The sequence below is a fragment of the Liolophura sinensis genome, chromosome 13 (genome assembly GCF_032854445.1).
Source record: "Liolophura sinensis isolate JHLJ2023 chromosome 13, CUHK_Ljap_v2, whole genome shotgun sequence".
NCBI lineage: Eukaryota > Metazoa > Mollusca > Polyplacophora > Chitonida > Chitonidae > Liolophura > Liolophura sinensis.
In genome coordinates this window covers 18,707,717-18,727,729 of record NC_088307.1, presented here as the reverse complement: position 1 = coordinate 18,727,729, position 20,013 = coordinate 18,707,717, and the positions used below count along the sequence as shown (strand labels likewise).

At 38.6% G+C, this 20,013-nt stretch overlaps 1 protein-coding gene across 2 annotated transcripts in view; it reads left to right on the top strand.

The window, feature by feature from the left end:
* Positions 1 to 20,013, top strand: part of LOC135480510 (uncharacterized) — a 60,187-nt gene that overhangs the window by 25,134 nt on the left and 15,040 nt on the right. The window contains exons 1-2 of one of the 2 annotated variants that reach the window (XM_064760357.1): positions 10,729 to 10,915; positions 19,534 to 19,606. In XM_064760357.1, the coding sequence (XP_064616427.1) occupies positions 10,892 to 10,915; positions 19,534 to 19,606 (97 nt within the window). In that variant the 5' untranslated portion in view covers positions 10,729 to 10,891. Of the gene's footprint in view, positions 1 to 10,728; positions 10,916 to 19,533; positions 19,607 to 20,013 lie in introns of those variants that run through there. The other variant, XM_064760356.1, reaches the window with a different exon arrangement.

The following is a 20,013-nucleotide window of genomic DNA, read 5'->3' as shown; positions in this document are numbered from 1 at the left end:
TCGTGTGCGTGTGAGCTGATTGAAAAGCATCGCGTGAGAATGCGAGATATTTCCTGCACGCGAACAGTAGGTGGGTTGGGAGACCCCTATTTGCAAATCCGAAAAGTCAATGTTGACAGAGACAAGAAGTACCTTAGACATGTCTTAAGTCTCTTTTTGTTGATTCTTCGGGAAGAGGCACATTAAGTGTCTTTTATTCATTCAACTAGACCAAATTAAATTCAGCTCTAAATTGGCAACTTGAACACAAATTTGAAGAACAAACAACTCCACCTTCCTAAGTAAACCATGGCATGATGTGGTTGAGGACAGCGAAGTTTCAAAGATACAACACAAATCCTGTGCATATTTTTAATTAGAGTGAAAGGGCTCATACATGAGTAGGCTTGGGATGTCATATACACGTACATACGCAATTACATTTGAAAACATTATATCAAGAAAGATAATAATAATCACGCTAATATAAAATCACAAAGTTTCGTCCCTCCCCACCCACCCCACCCGCCATCCGCCCCAAATCCATTTTTACGGGCAACAAAGGTAATGAAATATTCATATTTGTGCTGAAACTTATATTTATCCACAAGAATATCATCCTATTCTATCAAAAAAACCTCAGCACACTTTCCTGAGATGATTAAACTCTCAGAATCAGGCATATTACATATCTCAATCATGAAATTTTAGGTCAAATGCGATACGGTATTTCCTATAATTTTAGGTGTCATAACCAACATTCTTCTAACAGTGGTCACCAAATGAATAACGTTTACCGCTTGATTCCACGAGAATCTTGGTCAGTGCTATTTTTAGATCTCAAATGTTAGTTGGTTACCACGGCAAACAGCCTTAGAGCTGTGGTTAAAACCATAAGGTGTGACAGATCCCACGACGAGTAAATCTCGCGTGTTATCCCGTGACATGAATCCAGAACTTAACAGACAAATGTCCCGTCTGTTGGCCTAACAAAACAAAGCCTTTAATTAGGCCTCTATTTAAAAAAAAAACACAACAGCTTCACATTCCAAATAAAATCTGCCTTTGGTAAACAAGCTGACGGTATTGAGAGTATTGGATAGAGCGCCAACGCTTTATCAAGATGTGACTCACTCAGACCTGATGTCGTCCGTGTCTTTGTGGAGAAAAAAAAACACAAATTTCCGAGGGGCAAAGCACATGCATCTGGGAAAGGACTTTTGTAGCCACAGAAAATATTGATATCATCATCAAATTAATCAGACCGTTATCCAAATGTTTTCTGCAGAATTTGAGGAAAATGAGAAAAATCTGTGGTCTTAAAATCACCTAGCCCTGACCACAGTGTATAACAAATTATAATTGTCTATAAATTTGAAATTCCTGGCAGCAGATTTTCTACATGTACTCAGTAATATTGTTTATGTAAACAATGCAAGCTTTTTTCTGTGTCGCAAAGGGAGCATCGTTTTAAAATGCCTCATTCATGAATGAAACTGCCATATTTTCGCATCCTTACCGTCGTCGAAGAGAAATTTACAATAGAGGTAAGTCTTCAGACAGAAAGTATATTATGGTTTACATAGACCACGACTTTTCAGAGGGTTGCGCGCTCGCAAAGTAATGGACATGTATGGAGAAAATGTTGATATTCGGTTAATATGTATACACGATATATGTGAACTTTATTTTGATTTTAGTTTTGTCTACAAAGTTATAAGGTGCAAACAGTGTGCACCGATTGTCCCTTAAACTGGACCCATGTTCATGACTGTATGGCGTCCCTAATCGTGAAAAACAGGATGAAATCAAACGATACGGATAACAGTTGGACAGATGGCAGAGGATAGACAGCTAAAGCTGAAATGGAGTTCGCTATTGTTTCTTTTTTTTTTCTCGATTGACACTTTATCGACACTGTTACATCAATGTAGGTATAAAGGAAATGGCCGGAAACGAGAAGGAAGTAGGTCGATATTCCTTGTGGACATATCACGGACGTGGGAGGAAGGATAGAAAACAGTAGCGGTAATCAATGCAATTATCACTCCGCGCGGGTAAACAGGTTTGCCGGAAATGAGCGAAAAGTGGCGGGGTGTTGCGAAACGGAATTAGGCGGTTATATGTATACCCACTGGCGACGACATCAATTTCTCATGTTTTCTGTAAGGATTCTGACAACACCTACTGTTTGCGGTAAACTAGACAAGGAAGATTAGGGTTTAAACCGGAGGTGTAACCAACTAAGAACTAAATAAGTGATTCGTTTGAACAGACGTGTGTCATCAGAGAGAATCCTGCTGTCTCTCACCTTGGGAACATATCCTGACAAAGCTTTAATTAAAACGTTTAGCTGTGCTAATTGCGCTAAGATGACAGATCAGTGGGTTCCAAGTATGCAGGCCGTAAACAGGCTTACCTAAAGATGCGTTCAAGATGTTTGATTCTCAAAAGCTGCTTACGTCTTCGATGTAACCACCATCATATGTCACCAAAACCCCGACTCATTCTGCAATTTTCACGGGGAATTCACGTGAGCTGGCATTTATAGAGTCATTTAAAATTAATGTAAAATTCAGTTAGTTTACACAAAATACTATAAATGGATTACAATGCTATGCGATGAAATGTTAATGTCTGCGCTCTGACGCTTATAAATTTGCAATCAATTCTAAAATTTACTGAAATTTGAATTTAAAAACTTTTATAAACAAACCCTGTTCAAGTCTAAGCTGTTTAGGCTATCGTTCATGATAGGGGAGGTTTGATCAAATAAAGTAATCATCAAGTCCTAAATCATTAGTGAACGGAGGTGCCCGTCTTCCGCGATAGACCAAAACCTGATTATTTCATCACAGACATACCACTCAGGCCAAAGGTATGAAGCGTCCACATTGCAAGCAAGAGGTCGGGCTTCAGTCTGGCTTCAATCCCGAAATTGCCAAACCTGTGAATTTTAAGACTGATATTTGATGTTGATGGTGATAGTTTCGGAAATTGGCAAACAAGGTCGGTATTGGTTGACATGTGGTAGAGGAAAGGGTGAAAACCTTTGCATTTCCTCCACTAACTTTTGCTTAATGGGACAAATTTTTTAGACTTGTAGTTAGTGCTAAACGTTTTAGACTAATGACGTCTGACGTTCTAGACCAATGATGTCTAACGTTCTAGACCAATGACGTCTAATAGGTTGAAATTAACATCAGTGCATATGTTTTTTTTTACCTAATTCTGCTTAAGCCATGGTGGTAGGGGGCGTGTAATTTTCTACTATATATGCATTTATATGAATAGTTAGAATAAACCCGACAGGGTTAAATTAACAGGAGTCCGTATTTCACCGGTTACGTGTATCATTAGCCAACTATCACATTGTTGTCGCCGCTCTGATTTTACTTTCTATGCTGTACATCTTTAATTATACTGCAAGGTTCATTATTATTGACGAGTGGAATATGAATGTTTGAAACAACATCTACAGATTTAAAGATGAAGATCATTGCCTTTCCTCCACTGGCTGTAAGCCTAAAGGGATAGGCCAAATTCTGATCCACTTGACGTTAGCACCGCGTGACTGGCGATGGGACAATTTCTCTGGTGTCTTTAACATGACGTACCAGGCAACACTGTAACGATGTCAGCACTGGAGCCGGTCTGCTACAAGGAGACACCTTGTGAAATAACCGAAATACTTTTGAAAACACCAAGCAAAAACCTTTCACATGTCAATGCCTTAAATTGAATGTTGCCAGACATGTGCATGGATGATTGAAAAGAAGTCGCACGGTTTCTAGATTAAACGTAATGCCTTTCTATTCTGTATTATCATTTTCAAGTCTCCAAGAAACGAACCTGAATTCACGACGCTAAATTCCAGTCATTTTGGGCGACCAAATTTTAAACGAAGCCGTTTGTGCTTAAAAACACAAAGTTTTCTCCGCGATCATCAGCATTTATGTAAAATATTTGAGCAGAACTGTGCATACCATCATCATGTACACAGGCCATGAGCTGAGATATTCTTACCGCGGATGACCGGAAGTTCGACCAGACCCTTATCAGATAGGACAATCACGTGCGCAGAATGAAGATGGTTGTGTTTATTATTAATACCAAATTAAGTTTTATCTCTCGATTAATAAAAACCACGTAAACGGAAATGGATGTCTTACGTGATATTTCCTTGACCCCGAATCCACGGGAGTGTGCGTGAAACTTTTTTTCATAATGAATACGAAACAGTGGGCGGTACGGGACATCATTTTGTGGTTCAATTACCGTCTGCGGTAAGTCTAACATCTTATGATAAAAAAAGACTGAAAGGAAAAAGAAACAAATCAAAAAGCAATGCGGAAAATGAAAATAATTATTTTGTATTGTGTTAATTTCATGAAACGGTAGACTTTATTACACCTTTGTTAGTTAACATCCGCACGGGAAAGTATGAAAATGTCACGAAATTGTTGTAATGATGTCGTCTGGAAAATCAACAGATGATGCACATTGTTACATTGATACCGTAAAGTGTGTAAGAATGATAAATTTAACCTTAAATTTAAACTTGAACTTAACCGGATGTGAACTGTTGTGATACGTGAAAACCCTTTAACCACGATCGCTATGTTCATTTGATTTTTATTGCTTCCTGAATTTGTTTCTTTGAGGGCTTACCTCACAAATTAAAAACTTTTAAATTAATTGATTCCAACGATTAGAGCCTTTTGAACCTGAAAGCTATACGCTTCTCGAGATAATCAGTTGTATTAGTTTAAAACATCTACAGTTTAAGATGTGGTTAGGAGGTTTTTTGAAGAAAAAAAACACCCCAGTGGGATTGGTCTAGCCAGGCAAGGGACGTGTAAAAATCTAGGCGTCAAAGAGACTCTAGAGCTTCATTCGTTTTACCTGGTTGCTCTTCTCATAGAGAGTATGACTCAATTACGCATGTAAGATAGCGGATATGGGCTGCTGATTGCTGGAATGTTCTTAACCCTTAGAATAAACCTTCTCACAATGTATTCATAAGCCGTATTAAGAACAGTGCAGACCGCGGGTGGTGTTTCATCTTCTTTGACACAACATAACGCCTTAGTAGGTATAAACCTATACATTGGAAACGTGGTAAATAAATGGTTTAGGCGATTGTATAATCAAACCCACTTAACAAATAGTCGGACTTGAAAGGAACAACCGTTCTAGATCAATGGGCTAAAAAGGGCTCCAGAAAATTAAGAAATGCTTTATACCTTTTTACATCACAGAGAACACTAAAGGCAGTTAAATAAGGGTAAACAAACCATGCACGCGCAGCAGCTTTGACAAGATCTTTTGTTTACTGATGCACTTGAAAGAATAGATCACCCAAAATAAAGTAGACATCTGAAAAGCCATTTCATGAAAATTCCGTCAATGGTTTCGCGATTGTTTAACATTTTTTTATTGTGAATAAACAGCAAGTAAAAAGTGAAATTCTACGGTGACGCCATATTGCGACAGGGCAGTGACGTCACATTATTATCGACAACTAGCATGGTACACGACTTGAAAACTGATTTCACTCATGCGCGTGGAAAATACCTTGCGTCTTTCCAACATCACTGGAAACTGTTCACTGCTTTTCTTTGCATGATTCTGTTATATTTTCGTACTTTCTATACTTTCTTACTTCGCCAGTAGTTCGTGTTAAGCGTCGTTATGGGAATTGGACTTGGGATTATTGACTTGGAACGTCCATCATAGTTGACGGCTGGTATAGTCCTGATTGTCTGTTTCGACGCATAGATCCATGTAATCTTTTTGGTCTTTAAACTTGATCAGATTGCTACATTTCCACACGAAACACAGGTACGGTACTGTGTATATTATACTTATGTGGAATATACGTAAAATATGAAGGCTTTAGTGAGTTTTAAGTCGCCGACATTTGTTAGGATCATGTGTGATGAATCGCATAATTTGGTGTAGGGCTATATCTTGTTTTTATCAACTTTGAAAATTACTATGACAAAAAGGTACAGAACAGAAAGTAAAAACCAAAGCAGCGAAGCCATTGTGATAGTTGGCAAATGATCAAACGTAACAGGTGAAATCCGGTATCCTGTCAGCTTATCTCAGTTAGGGTTATTTCAGCTGAAAATGCTTAGATAGTAGCAAGGTACACAACCCTAGCACCATGGCCTAAGCACTGAAGAAATACAGTGATGATAAATGAAATTTAATAAAGTTCAACGGTGTAAAATTATCCAAATACTGTGCTTTCGTCATTTTTAAAAATATTTACATATTTACTCGAGGAGGCATTTTTTTCTTTAGGAAAAACAAAGTTTGAAAAAAACGTTGTTACTAGGAATTATTTCTTAATAAGTGAAATTAAACAGTTACTCGGAGACAAATGGCCGAATGTCGGGTTTAGAACACTCATCAGAAGACATAATTTGTTACAATAAAACTACGTTGAGGAACATAACAGTCAAAAACGTATCAAACCTTCCAAAGCCTTAATGAGGAATTCATGTGAACAACAACAACGTGGAAGTGTGTCAATGGTTAAGACAACACTGTCTATTTGTTTAGTCGTGTTTTTGCAGACCCAGTAAACAAGTCTTGAGACCTCCGATTCAACAATGGCTTGCCTAGACAAATATTTTTGTTTACTCTCAGTTTTCTCTGTCGTTTTTTAACTACGATTTGGAGACTACTAACGAGGACTTTCTATCAACAAGGAGATGTCTCTCTACGAAAGCCCGATGTAGCAAACCATTCTCTTTTATTTTATGACCTAAATCTTGTAGAACGAGACTCACGAGCAAGCGAGATCTCGCGTAATGTTGGTTACCTCATATCATGTCGTCTTTTAAAGAACAGAATTCTTCAAGTGGTACACATAAATCCGGAAAGTTATTTTTCTCCATTCTGCTTACAGTCGTTAGCCACGAAAAATAAAACAAACCTAAATGAAAAATAATACACAACAAGTGAAACTAAATGAAGCAAAAGAAAAGCAAACAAACAAATGGTTACTTTTGTGAATGTGGGTTCGAATACCAGTTCACGAGTTTGGTTATTTCGTCACAACAACTTGAGTTGCTTCAAAAACGGCCAGTTGGAATTTGACCTCTCTGCCTTAATTCTGACTGTTCATTTGTAAGAGTAGGTCTTCCCCCTGAAAAGGCCTCCCCCCCAACATAATGCTGGTTTCCGCCATACAAGTGAAATATTCCTGAGTATGACGTAAAACACCAGTGAAATAAATAAACAAATCATCCTGAAAAGTGATGCCTCCGATTAGAAGGCGAAGCTGACATTTTACATGACCATCTTGCTTTGAATAAACTTATAAAGAGATCACATGAAAAGTCACTTTCAATAATTTTATATTTGAAAAGCACTGCCCTGCTTCTGATTTGCCAAATCGTCTGCGTCACCTGTTGGAAGGTTCGACATTTATACTTACCATAGGTGGATGGTTATCCCCGGCACTCTGACTCCTCCACCAATGACAGTGATGTTTTGGAATGGGTGAAATATTTCTGATATAACAAGTCATGTAATAAACCAATCAATCCGATGTTTTTTGAACATGTGGACCATTCTTTCAGTTTTTGTTCGGTCAAATCAAAGGCATTTAAGAGAAATTAATGTTTATTACATTACCGAAAGAAGTCTTGGGGAATTTGATTTTGTACGTGTTTTGTTTTTGTTTAAAAACCGAAATTTTGATTTTCATACTTTATCTAGTATTTGAAAAACAAAAAGTGGTTGTTTTCATCTTCCATAGACGATGTTCTTGTGGCTGGGTCCCCTCTGATCGCTGCGGGTCTGCTACAGGCGGTCCGTGACAAACTCTCCTGGCTAGTCGTCTCTAGCTCTGACGATGTCTCACGTTACGAGATGGGCGAGTCTACCCAGCGAGATACGCTGAAAGCTGCGGTCAGGCCACACCAAACACTGGTTTTGCTTTACGTCAACAATGCGTTATACATAGATTTGCTCCTACCTTGAGAATGATATTACACTGTGTATATTTGTTTATCTCTGCATCCCTCCGCTCCTAAACCTTTCCGTTAAATCAAATGGGATGATTTTGATGATGCCCACACTCACTCACCCACCAAACAAAAAAAAAAAGAAAGAAAAAAAACCCCGTTCATGTGATGGATACAAAGTATAAACGCAATGGACTCCATCGTATCAATGAAACATGTCAGAGTGCATGTTATTAGGTCGTTACACTTAGTTCGATAAGACAAATATAACTATTATTTAATTAGAAACACAACAAAAGTTATAGTAAGGTCCAACAAAGTTGTTTTCAAACAGACAGCACAGCGTGATCGTTAGAAAAAAAACACTTTATCGAAAAAACGGTTATGATTTTGCATTTGTAATTATGAGTATTCTGTGTCAAAAACAGCTTAATTAAAATACAAGTGAACTAACTGTACGTCAGTGTATATCTAATAATACACACGGTTCAAGTTCGATTTCAGATTAATGGCTGGCCATTGACAAAAATGTGGTAGTCCAAATCTTTTATACTGAAGGATAGCTCTTTAAAAGTAATGTTGAACCTCTTTTAATAGCTATTGTATAAGTGAGGTCACTGTTCACTGTGGAATGCCGGGAATTACTGACCTAATTAGGTCTCGCGCCACGACATATTGACTGACCGGAAAGCACCGGGAATGGTCAAACGAAGGCGGCAAACCACGGGATATTGCTTTTAGTTTTCCGTTGTGGAAGCCTTACAAAATCGTTGTTAAATGTTTACTTGTTCGTTCCACAAAATTCGTTCCACCATGTAATCCTTGTATAAAACTATACTTCACATACCAACCGTCAACCATGATGAACGTTCAATACAAACCACTAGAGAATTAAAAAAAAGTGTATAAAGTAAGAAAATTGGGCGGATTCATGCAAAGAAAAGAAGTTAGCAGTTACCAGGGATGGCGGAAAGACGCTATGTATCTCAGCTGCATTTTGATTGCAAATGTTCATATGTTGAGTTTTCTCCAAATCGATGCAGATAAATGTATGTACTACCTCCATGAACAGGATACATTTACAGCCCTAGGCCCGGATTGCCTCGATGCATATAAAGTCCAAGACCCGTGTTTCCTCTATGCATATACCGCCCTCGCACCAGGATTCCTCTATGCATGTACCACCTCTATAACCAGGATTTATACACAGCCCTAAACATACAATTGCGCGATGCACATGGCCACTGCTGGCATAAATCCCGATACAGAGAACACACTCAAAGTACAAGTTTTCATGTATAACATAACGAGATATATGGATAACAACTTCTGTTTATTTGGAAGCGACGTTTCGGTAAAGATACTAATACCGTTTTCAAGGGCGAAAAACGGTGTGCTTGTAAACGGTATTAGTATCTAATACTAAACATGCTTGAAAACGGTATTATTATCTATACCGAAGCGTCGCTTTCAAATAATTTTATCCACATATCTCGTTATGTTATCCAACTCAACTTCTAAATGCCGCTCAAAGATGTTTTTATGTAGTGTTAGCCACTCTATAAATATCACTGGCCAATAATTAAGAGTGTGTTGTGAAACTTGTTTTCATTAAAAGGAAGTAGCGTGTAGTTTTATATCAAAACAATTTTTGACTATAAATTGGGTGAATTTGATTCAACCATTTGTTTACTTTACGCAGATTAGCAAAATTAGCACGCAGCAACTTTAAAAACTGGTGCGTTGAGATTAAAGTCTGCTGTTAGCTCTGATCTGGATAAATATTATATAGCCTTGTATTTTTGCACTTAGTTTTCATTAAAATTTGGATACTCTTGTAATTTACGCCTGGTAATAACTCTAACTTCGGCTAAATTTAATATTAACTTTAAAATATACCGGCAATAAATAAGTTTTGTATTGGGGATAAGACTGATATGACGATCGAAAATCGAATATCGGTCATAACTTTCATCACACCTCTGAACAACCAGCTCTAGTAAAACTACATAACTGGCACAGTAAACACACAGGAATATACACTTGGAGTATTTTAATCAGCTGCTAACAGCCGTTTATTTAGGCAACCGAATGTTTAACTTAAACGGGCCTGCTCAAACAACCAGGCGAGTCAACTCCTCGCAGTGGTAGGTCGACAAGGCTGTGTGAACCATCTCATCATTCAAGCCGTTGTTTTACAGGGTGTACAATGAGTGTTAGCAAACGCCGCTTGTAGACAGGGGGGTGTTGTGTTTTTTCTTCATTCCCTCTATCCAGTCCAGTATAGAAATCTTTAAAATGTTGACGTTTTTAATGTGCTTAGCGGCAGGATGTTGTTTCTGAGCGTCGACGAGGGCAACTAGCTGTTGTAATTTGGAAAGGATGCTAGAAAGTTTACGCCAGGATCGTACGTGTCAGCCGTTGAACCAGTATCGGAGAAATCGCTAACGGCGATTGATGGAGAGGACGAAGTGCTGTGTTTACGTCACTTAGCCTGAGGACGGCGCGAGCTGACGGTCCTGTTGTTAAAAAGAGGTTTCCTAAGGAAGCAGCATTCCAGTGAGGGTAGCGGCAACCCTAAACGAGAAAGTTTATAGGCCTACAGTCTAATACTTAATCACAGACTGTATCATCAATGAACAGTGGAGCGTAACTAAGATTGATCATGTTCATTTTTGTCGCAGATATATATGCTGACTGAAAAAAAAATGATGACGTGTGTTCGCAGCCTGCAGGCGTGTGCTTAACTACATAGACGGATTAACGTAACCTGTGGATTATCCCACTGTGGACATATACACGCGTTTTTTTTTCTGTTGGTTTTGCGGATAATCCGCTTTTGTTAATCCGTTGTGGATTAACTCGAGTGCACAGAGCTCGTGAATTTTGCATCACTTTATAAGCTTTGCGAATCCTCCAGGATTTAAATGAAGAACACGGATTTAATCAGAGTAAGTTTAATTAATTATTTATCACTTATAGTTAATTTGATTACCCCAGAGCCACCAGTAGCCTACAACTCAGTGTATGTATACGTTCGTGCATGTATGGATCTTCCTGCCTTTATGTATAACCTTTATGACATAATTGTAATATTTGGAGATACGAAGTCAATTTCAGCTATTTAATATTTAATTGTTCAGCCAGAGGTTGAATTCAATAAGTATTTAATCATTTCAGTTCACTGCAGCTGCTGTAATTGGTCACTGTTAGTAGCTTAAGTGAGAGGTAGTTATTGCGATTAGTCAGTTAGCCAGTTCATGACTGTTATTGTAGCCAGTTCCTAACTAAATCACTTCTCTTGTCAGGTAGGCTATTTGGCAGGTAGGCACCGCACTAAGTCATTCATTAGTCAAGTGGTAAGTGACGTAGCCATTACACTCCTATGATTAGCTAATCCTTCAGCACTCTAAAATACACTTCGAAAGAAAATCTGTTAATTTTAACAGAAAGTCTATTATCTGAGTGATGCTGGAATGTATTCTGTTATAATAACATGATACTGTGTCATATTCAACACAGAATCCTCTTAGTCTTATAGAAACTTAATGTTGAATTAATAGAACATGTGCGTTATATTTAACAGAATTATCTCTTGCAATAACAGAATACATGCTTGCATCACTCAGACAACATACTTTCTGTTAAAAATAACAATTAATTTTTTGAGTGTAGTATAATCATATTGTTATTTCCAGTTATTATAATCAGTTGTAAGTGCGCATGTCAGTTTGCTCGTCTGGGTGGTAATATATATAAGAATTCTAAATTGACAAGAGACCGTATTTCACCGGTTACGTTTGACCATTTGCAAGCTGTCACACTGTCGTCGCAGCTCTGGTTTTACTTTCAATGCTCTACGTCTGTTAGTGATATATTCAGCCTAGTTGCTTGGTCTCCCTGGTCAGTTTGTCTGTCAGAGCAGTTACTGAAGTCAACTGGTCAGTTAGTCAGTTTATCGCTTATTGTTGTAGTCAGCAAGTCAGTTTGATACTTTGGGAGCTAGCCACTGACTATATGTATAGCCAGTTAGTATGTATGTATGTATGCTTGGGGGTTTTCCTAATAATCTTTACTTAAACAATTTTACTTAATAATTGTCAGTCATATGATGACGGAGCCAGCCAGTTAGGCGTTTAATTAGTGTGGTTTGTTAGTTGGACAGTCAGTTTCACAGTGGGATAGTCTGTCATGCAGTTAGACATTGTTGACCGGTAACTTATTCCAGCGCCGCCTTCAGTGGTGTCATCAGTCAGTTGGTTTGTCAGTTAGTCGGTTTGTCAGGCAGTTGCAATTGTTCTTAGTCAGCCAGTCAATGATCTGTCCGTCGAGGCTGGCCGTTTTAATCCGTTAGTTAGTAATCAGTCACCTAATCTGTCAGTGGGCACAGGCTAGTCAGGGCACAATAGTGATGAGTCGTTTTAGCCAGTTATGTCAGGCAGTCAGTCAGTCCGTCAGTTGTTACTGTTAGCCAAACACAATGAATAATGGGCCGTTTTGAGCAGTTAATTAGTCCAGTCAATCCGTCAGTTGCTCCAGTCCAGTTGCAGGCAATGGCTGATTTACCATTTTAACCACTTAGTAAGTTGGTCAGTCCGTCAGTTGTCACTGTAAGTTAGGCAATATAACTGACGGCTGGTTTTAACTACTTAGTATGTCAGTTAATCCGTCAGTTGTACCGTCAGTCAGACAAAATGTCTGACTGGCCATTATAACCAGTTAGTTAGTCAGTCAGTCAATCCGTCAGATGTTACTATTCAGTGAAGGACAATGTCTATTCAATATGTCGCCAAAAAAGTTTACGGATCGGCCATTCACTGCATCACTTGCTCAGTCGATCAGTCAGTCAGTCCTCCATTAATCACAGTCATCCATCGATCACGTAACTAAGCACACTGCCCTTGCTTACGGTGAATAGTACAACTGTACATGCTACACGCTCAACGAGACACCGATCTATTTTTGGAGTAGTAAGGACTACAAAAAATAATGCTCCCCACCACTATTTCGATTTTCGGCACACATCGACTGACCTGTGGTTTATTGGTTTGCTTTGTTGTCACTTGGCTTTTATTTATACACGTAGTCTATTATCCCTTATAATATAGTACAGCAGGCTTCTATCTTATAGGTCTTAAGCGTTACAGACGACTGACGAACATGTCAGGGCTGTGGGAACTGTATAGATATAGGTATATCTCAAATGCATATTTCAGATGTAACATTTTTTATTGATGCAAGTATTGCTCTAAAAATTTGGTAAGTTTTTTTTTTTTACTGTTTTACGATATTTCGACAGGTTGGCCGCAGAAATTAATTAAATTTAGTCCAGCCTGTGATCACACCTCACCTTCAAAACACTGGCAAGTCGAGTAGCACGATGTAAAGATAGATTACGTTTTAGCGGGTTTTGAGAATGAACCAAGAAACACGAAACAACCGTACATTTAAGTCGGTCAGTCGGTCAGTCCATGCCGGTTATGTAGTCACTTTCAATCAGTTATAAAAAATGTTTCGTACATTTAATATTAAGTCAGTCAGTTAGTCAGTTCGTGGCAGATCATTTTGTAACCATTATTTCCAGGGAAAGGACTTGAAGGCATCTAAGTAGTTTTTCTTTTTGTTAAATGTTACATTATTGTTTGACAAAGGTGATGAGCAAGTCAGCTTTCCGTAATTCATTGTGAACCATTGTGTGGTACTCTACATTAGTCTTGACATTTGACACAAATGAGCTGATTCGGCTGTGGATTTCAGTTTGGGTGTTTCTATATGGTTCTCACTTTCATTATTCTAACGGCCGTCATATGAGCGAAACGTCCTTGAGTATGGCGTAAAGCTATGCTATGAAGTAAATCAAATCTCGATAAGGAAGTTCGACAGAACCTGCTATTCATCATGCAGATGTCCGATGCTTTCGTCCAATGGAAAAATGACTCTGTGTTCATACACAGAGTAACTCATCACATTGAAATCCACGATTATCTTAGACGTATTGACATGCACCTTACCATCCATCTTATGCGCAAAATCCACACCAAACAAATCTCTCAATACAATATACCTGTCAGGTTAAACCTGCTGAGCTTCCGTGTTAAAACTGTTTTCATTATAAAATCTTTAATAGCCTTAAATCTGATTTAGGTTTCTGAGCACAAAGCTCCATCATCTGTGATACATGTAGAAGCAAATAGTTTTAGACTTTCTTGTTTACTTTGTTAAAGGTCTATACGTCTATGAACGCACCCTATGCACCTTGGTGTGCACAAAGGTCTGTAGCCGGTATATTGATATGCGTTCCCTTGAATCTGAGGTTTTATGTGCTAATCTGTCTCGCCATGTGACGTTACAACGTCGTCTTCAATGCAGATATGTTTGCAATGAAAGGCTTATTTATAACTTGATCTACTTAGGTAGGACCTGTTGCACAAAGTAAACGTAATTATGATGTAACTATACTATATTTGGCAACGAGTACACAACGCAACTACTTTGGCAACCGATATACTATATATAATAGTTACACGTACTATGTGGACTTGTTACTTTTACCTTCATATCTGGATATCCATGGATAGCTATTCATGATAGTGGATATCATAAATTTACTTGATTTGATTTAGCCACATTTAAGTCGAAAAATAGCATGCTACCTAATCCGTTTTTACGCTCGATGGCTTTTTGGTCCTTCAATGACAATGTCTTTTTTAAGCGCTATTAAGTCTATCTTGCAATTTTTTTCGCACAAATCTTTCGTGTATAGAAGTTGAACCACGGAAGTATGAGAGAGAAAGTAAACCAGAGAGAAATAGAGTGCAAAATCGAACTACACGTAAAGTCATGTCACGTCGACCTTCGAGACCGCTCTCTGTGTGGCCGTCAGTTAGACAAATGAATTCTAAAGAACAAACTTCAGCTCAACGCTCATCTGTGGAGCAGCGACCGGGTTGTGCCCTTTGATGCTAGCTACTTCCGGCCCACGGGAACTCCTGAGGACGAGGTGAATCCGTGTGTAACAGACCTTCATTCTTGACGCAGATTTCACCTCCTCCCCTCTGGAGGGGATACTATGTGTATCTCTGTTGTTCAAATCGAAGCCATGTTATGTTAAGAGAAGTAACTTTTGCCGGGCTTTATGATAGTGAGACGATCGATTGTTCTTAACTAAGTGGCGGTTATTTATTTCAGAGTCTTTTCTAACAGAGCTGAGATCTCGTGAGTAAAAATGTCCGGATCTCTGAACGTACGGAAGGACCTCCACTGTCTCCTAGTGTAGAATGCCGGGAGCGTGGCGAACCGTTTTTTGTTTGTTACTATATTTTCTTCGCAAACATTCTGGACAGTATGAGCCATATTGTTTATTTGACGCGAAAGTTCACTGGCGAATATATGTTAAGCAGTCTTTTGTCAAATGACCGGAATCGGCCAGTTTAAACTCGTCCCACAGAGTTCGCCCGTGAGGAGTTGTCTTCATCCCCGTTTAACTTATGACTGGAATGTGAATTTTCGGACACCGGTAGTACGTGTAAACGCAAAGCCAAAACGAGCTATACAAAGGTACCCCGATCCGTCAAGCTAGCATATATGTAACCGTAAAACGAGTTATGTATTAAAAGGCATGGAAATATTTTGTATGAGCCGAAGTAATGAATATTCAACATCTTTAATTAGATCAAAAGATTATCAATAATATTACACTGATAAAGGAAAAGATAAAGCGTGATAAATTTGAGTCGCGATTTAATCAGTCAAATGTATGGAAACTGACAAATATGAATGTAAATTTTACGCGCAGGTGAAGAAAAATGCCTGAACCATATTTGTGTTTTTTGTTGTTTTTTTTTTTGACAATAATTATGACGTGCCGTAAACAGCCTAACTGTTTTTGATCCGTTTTCATTCGCATTTATACAATCGTATTCTCGAGAAATGTCAACTCGAAGTGAAATATCTTTCCCTTGATTCTGAATGTTATATTAAGTATACATAATACATAATGGTACTCTACGGTTTTAAGGAAAAGTATAATCGGCATATATATAGAGTTGCCATCTTACAGAAATGGTTATTTTAGTTTATAATTTGTTCATCATGGAATCTATTTATTTGCCCAAGGTTGTTTATAGTTGTTCTCGACATCATATTAGACATTGAGCCAAAGACCGCGGTGAGGTTCGTGAGTAGAAGAGTCAGCTGACAAAGCCCAAGGTATAAAATAGGACACTGTCCCAAACGTCAAATCGCATTTCACCAAATTTGCTGACAAACCTCCCGACATACAATGTGCACACCACCAAGTTGCTGACAAACCTCCAGACATACATTGTGCACACCACCAAGTTGCTGACAAACCTCCAGACATACAATGTGCACACCACCAAGTTGCTGACAAACCTCCCGACATACAAAGCTCACTTCACCAAGTTGCTGACAAACCTCCCGACATACAGTGTGCACACCAGCAAGTTGCTGACAAACCTCCCGACATACAAAGCTCACTTCACCAAATTGCTGGCAAATCTCCCGACATACAAAACTCACTTCACCAAATTGCTGGCTTTGTCGAAGCCGGTGACCAACATTCTTTGACACCATTTAAAGGAGATTTGTAAGATGTATTTAGCGAACGGCAATGGTTTACTCCGGGCTCTGGGCGGTTTTTATTCCTCCGATAAACATGAGTGGCCGCCATTTGCACTAAATTTATCTGTGCTTTCAGAGTCTTTGAGGGAAGTTTGTTGTCTCCTGTTCGTAAGACAACCAGTAATTTCAATTCATCGACTGAGCACAAGCATTTGTGGTATATTTTCTGTGTTTTGAGAATATTTGAGGGAAATTTGTTTGTTTCTTGATCTTAAGATTGATCAATAATTGCATTGGATCGGCTGACCACAAGCATATGCGGTATATTTTCTGTATTTTGAGAATATTTGAGGGAAAGTTTGTTTGTCACCTGATTTAAAGATGGATCAACAATTCCATCGCAAAAATTGACCACGACCATTTGTGGTTATATTTGTTTGTGTGTTGAGAATATTTGAGGGAAAGTTTGTTGTCTCGTGATTTAAGACGGATCAATGACTTCGTCACATCGGTTGACCATGCTCGTGCTCGTGCTAGCAATCTTAACATGGTTGTTTGCGATTTTATTTAGAATTTTATTTTTAGTTACCACAACAACGCCACCACAATGGTTTACGTTTGTCGAGGCACGTCTGCGTGAATATTAAACATGACGAATGCTATTGATAAGCATTAACTGAGTCTACTTCAGTCAATCAGTCAAGCAGTCATCAGCTAATCAGAATCAGTCAGTGTGCGCGACGCTGTCACATTCAGTAAATAGAGTTATCAACTTAGCACATTATAATGTAAATACTTCAAAACTTCGAAGAAATTTTTGTTTATTTTGACTGAATATTTAGACTCGTTTATTCAGTAATTGTTAGGAGAATATTGTACATAGGTTGTAAAGCTTAGACTACATACTTTGCGAGAACATTAGGGTACGAGAACAATATACAATAGAAATATACAAACTCAACTCTGATGACAGAATAAACCAGTCGAAATACTTAGTCAAAACACACTGTTTTGTAAACCAAACGTACACACAATGCCCAGACTGCTGCAGGCTACACATAAAACGTGGCAGGCATGCGCAGATCAGCATTGGTTGTTTTGGTTGCTTTGTGGAAACTGACATTCTTAAATTCCGAAACAGACTACATCATAATCACCACTGAAGGCCATATCTTAACATACACTCTCTGATTTGTTAAAATCTTTCGTGAACTTTTGAAGAAGTTTTTAAAGGTTTAATATTTTTTGGGGTGAAGGTATATTAGATGTAAGCTTTCTGTGGTATGTCCAGAAAAATCTCGTAGTATCTCGCGTCATTCTCGCGCATCTCCACTCATTGTATCTCTGCCGCCTGGCCTTTGCACCGTTGTTGACCGCGTGTGCCTCATTTTGTGTATAAGCTGTGTATAATCCAGTTGTACGGTACTGATGAGATCATGATTCAGTGCTCAGTGATGTGTACCTCCAAAGTAAAGACAACGACTTCTTCTTATACAGGACAGACATGCATCTTTCTCCGCTTCAAAGGCACTTGGTATTTGCATATTACCCGTAAGTTGCTACGTAGAAATAATGTATTTAAGCGCCTCCCGCTTTCAGAAATCTCAGATTATAACATATCTGAAATTATCGCATATCTCAAATTATCACATTTTTCAAATTATCACATAGTTCAAATTATCACATATCTCAAATTTACATTCTACAATATCTCCAAACGTAAAACGACAATTCAAGGTTCAAAATAATCCTTACAAAAAATCAAATATAGACATATTGGATTGGTTTAATTGTGTGCAAAGATACTGTCATGGACTAAAGCATGCAAATCCTTTTCTGTTTCTTATATGTATATATTATATTTATTTATTTATTTGATTGGTGTTTTACGCCGTACTCAAGAATATATTCACTTATACAACGGCGGCCAGCATTATGGTGGGAGGAAACCGGGCAGAGCCCGGGGGAAACCCACGACCATCCGCAGGTTGCTGCCAGACCTTCCCACGTACGGCCGGAGAGAACGCCAGCATGAGCTGGACTTGAACTCACAGCGACCGCATTGGTGAGAGCTTCCCGGGTCATTACGCCGCGCTATCGCGCTAACAAACTGAGCCACGTATATATTATAACACAGAGCGATCCTTACCTGTCAGTCTATAGACATGTTATGTATGTCGCATATCCTCTGAAGGATATTTTAGTGGGTTATTTGTCCTGCTGTGTAAAAAAATGCACACAAGTAAAGTCAAATACAGATTTACATATATTATCACCAATTATGTAAACGCTTACCAGGTGTCTAACCGCGATCGAATACCTCCATCTCGGACGATAAGCCTCACAAGCTGCGCATGTGCGTTAATTCCCACGCCACAAATTCAAGCTTTAGCTAGGATAATCACCGTCAAAATGTTGGTGACGACTTGCGCAAAGTACGGAGTTTTTTAAACCAGAAAGTAAGATTATGTATAAATATGGATATGAAAATAGACAACAGATTAGTACTTTATATGTTAAACACTCTTTTAAAGTGTAACAGTAGTTTAGTAGACACATACGCTGTTTTTGCAAGGCTATAGTCTAACATTTAAGCGTGCTACAGGGTAAATATAGGCCTGTGCGGATTCGACTTCATGTTTGTGTCTTTTAAGCCATCGGCGTTGAGGTAGGCCTATATTACACGCTTTCTGTTTTGGTATCCTTGGTAGATTGACTGGTTGATGGACTTAAAAATCTATTGATCGGGTTCACAACTATAGCCCTATTCCAGCCTTCAAGTGACCATAATATGCATGGTTTTAAGACGCATTAAAATAGACAGCCTGTTGTTTATTCCTATATCTTTGCGATGGCGATTTGTGGGCTGTTACTCCGATGAATATGTCATTTAACCCGATGCAGTTTTCAAAATTTGTGCAAAATTGGACAGGGATAATTGGTGGAGTTTTTAGCCAATGTTTTAATTTTGCTTTCTTCTTTGCAGATGTATTTTGTGACTGGCAAAGACCTGACAAACTTCTTGTTTAAGGGATGGAACACGGAGGGTCAAACGTCGGGTAAGTTGAAGCATGTTAAGTTATAATAGTGGACACTTCCGGTCAGATAATGGAGTGGTCTTACTCTCCTAATGTAATAACTTGGATAACTGTGGCGCCTAGTAACCTGTGGAAGAGACGAATTAAACCATGGCACTACCGTCACTCAAAGCTGTTTCCAAACCAGCTAGAGCTGGATTCGAACCCACGACCTCATAGGTCAAGATCTATCCTCTATACGATAGCATTTCCTGGACGAACTATATTGTATATGTACCCAACTGAGTGCTGTTCTTATCTCAGAACGCTCGCAGTATGAATTTCAACGCAGCCTCAACACTCACAGGATGGGAGTGTACTGACTTCCGGCCACTTGGAGATTTCATCGAATGTATAATATAACTCCAAGTAAGAATCCTTGTCATAGT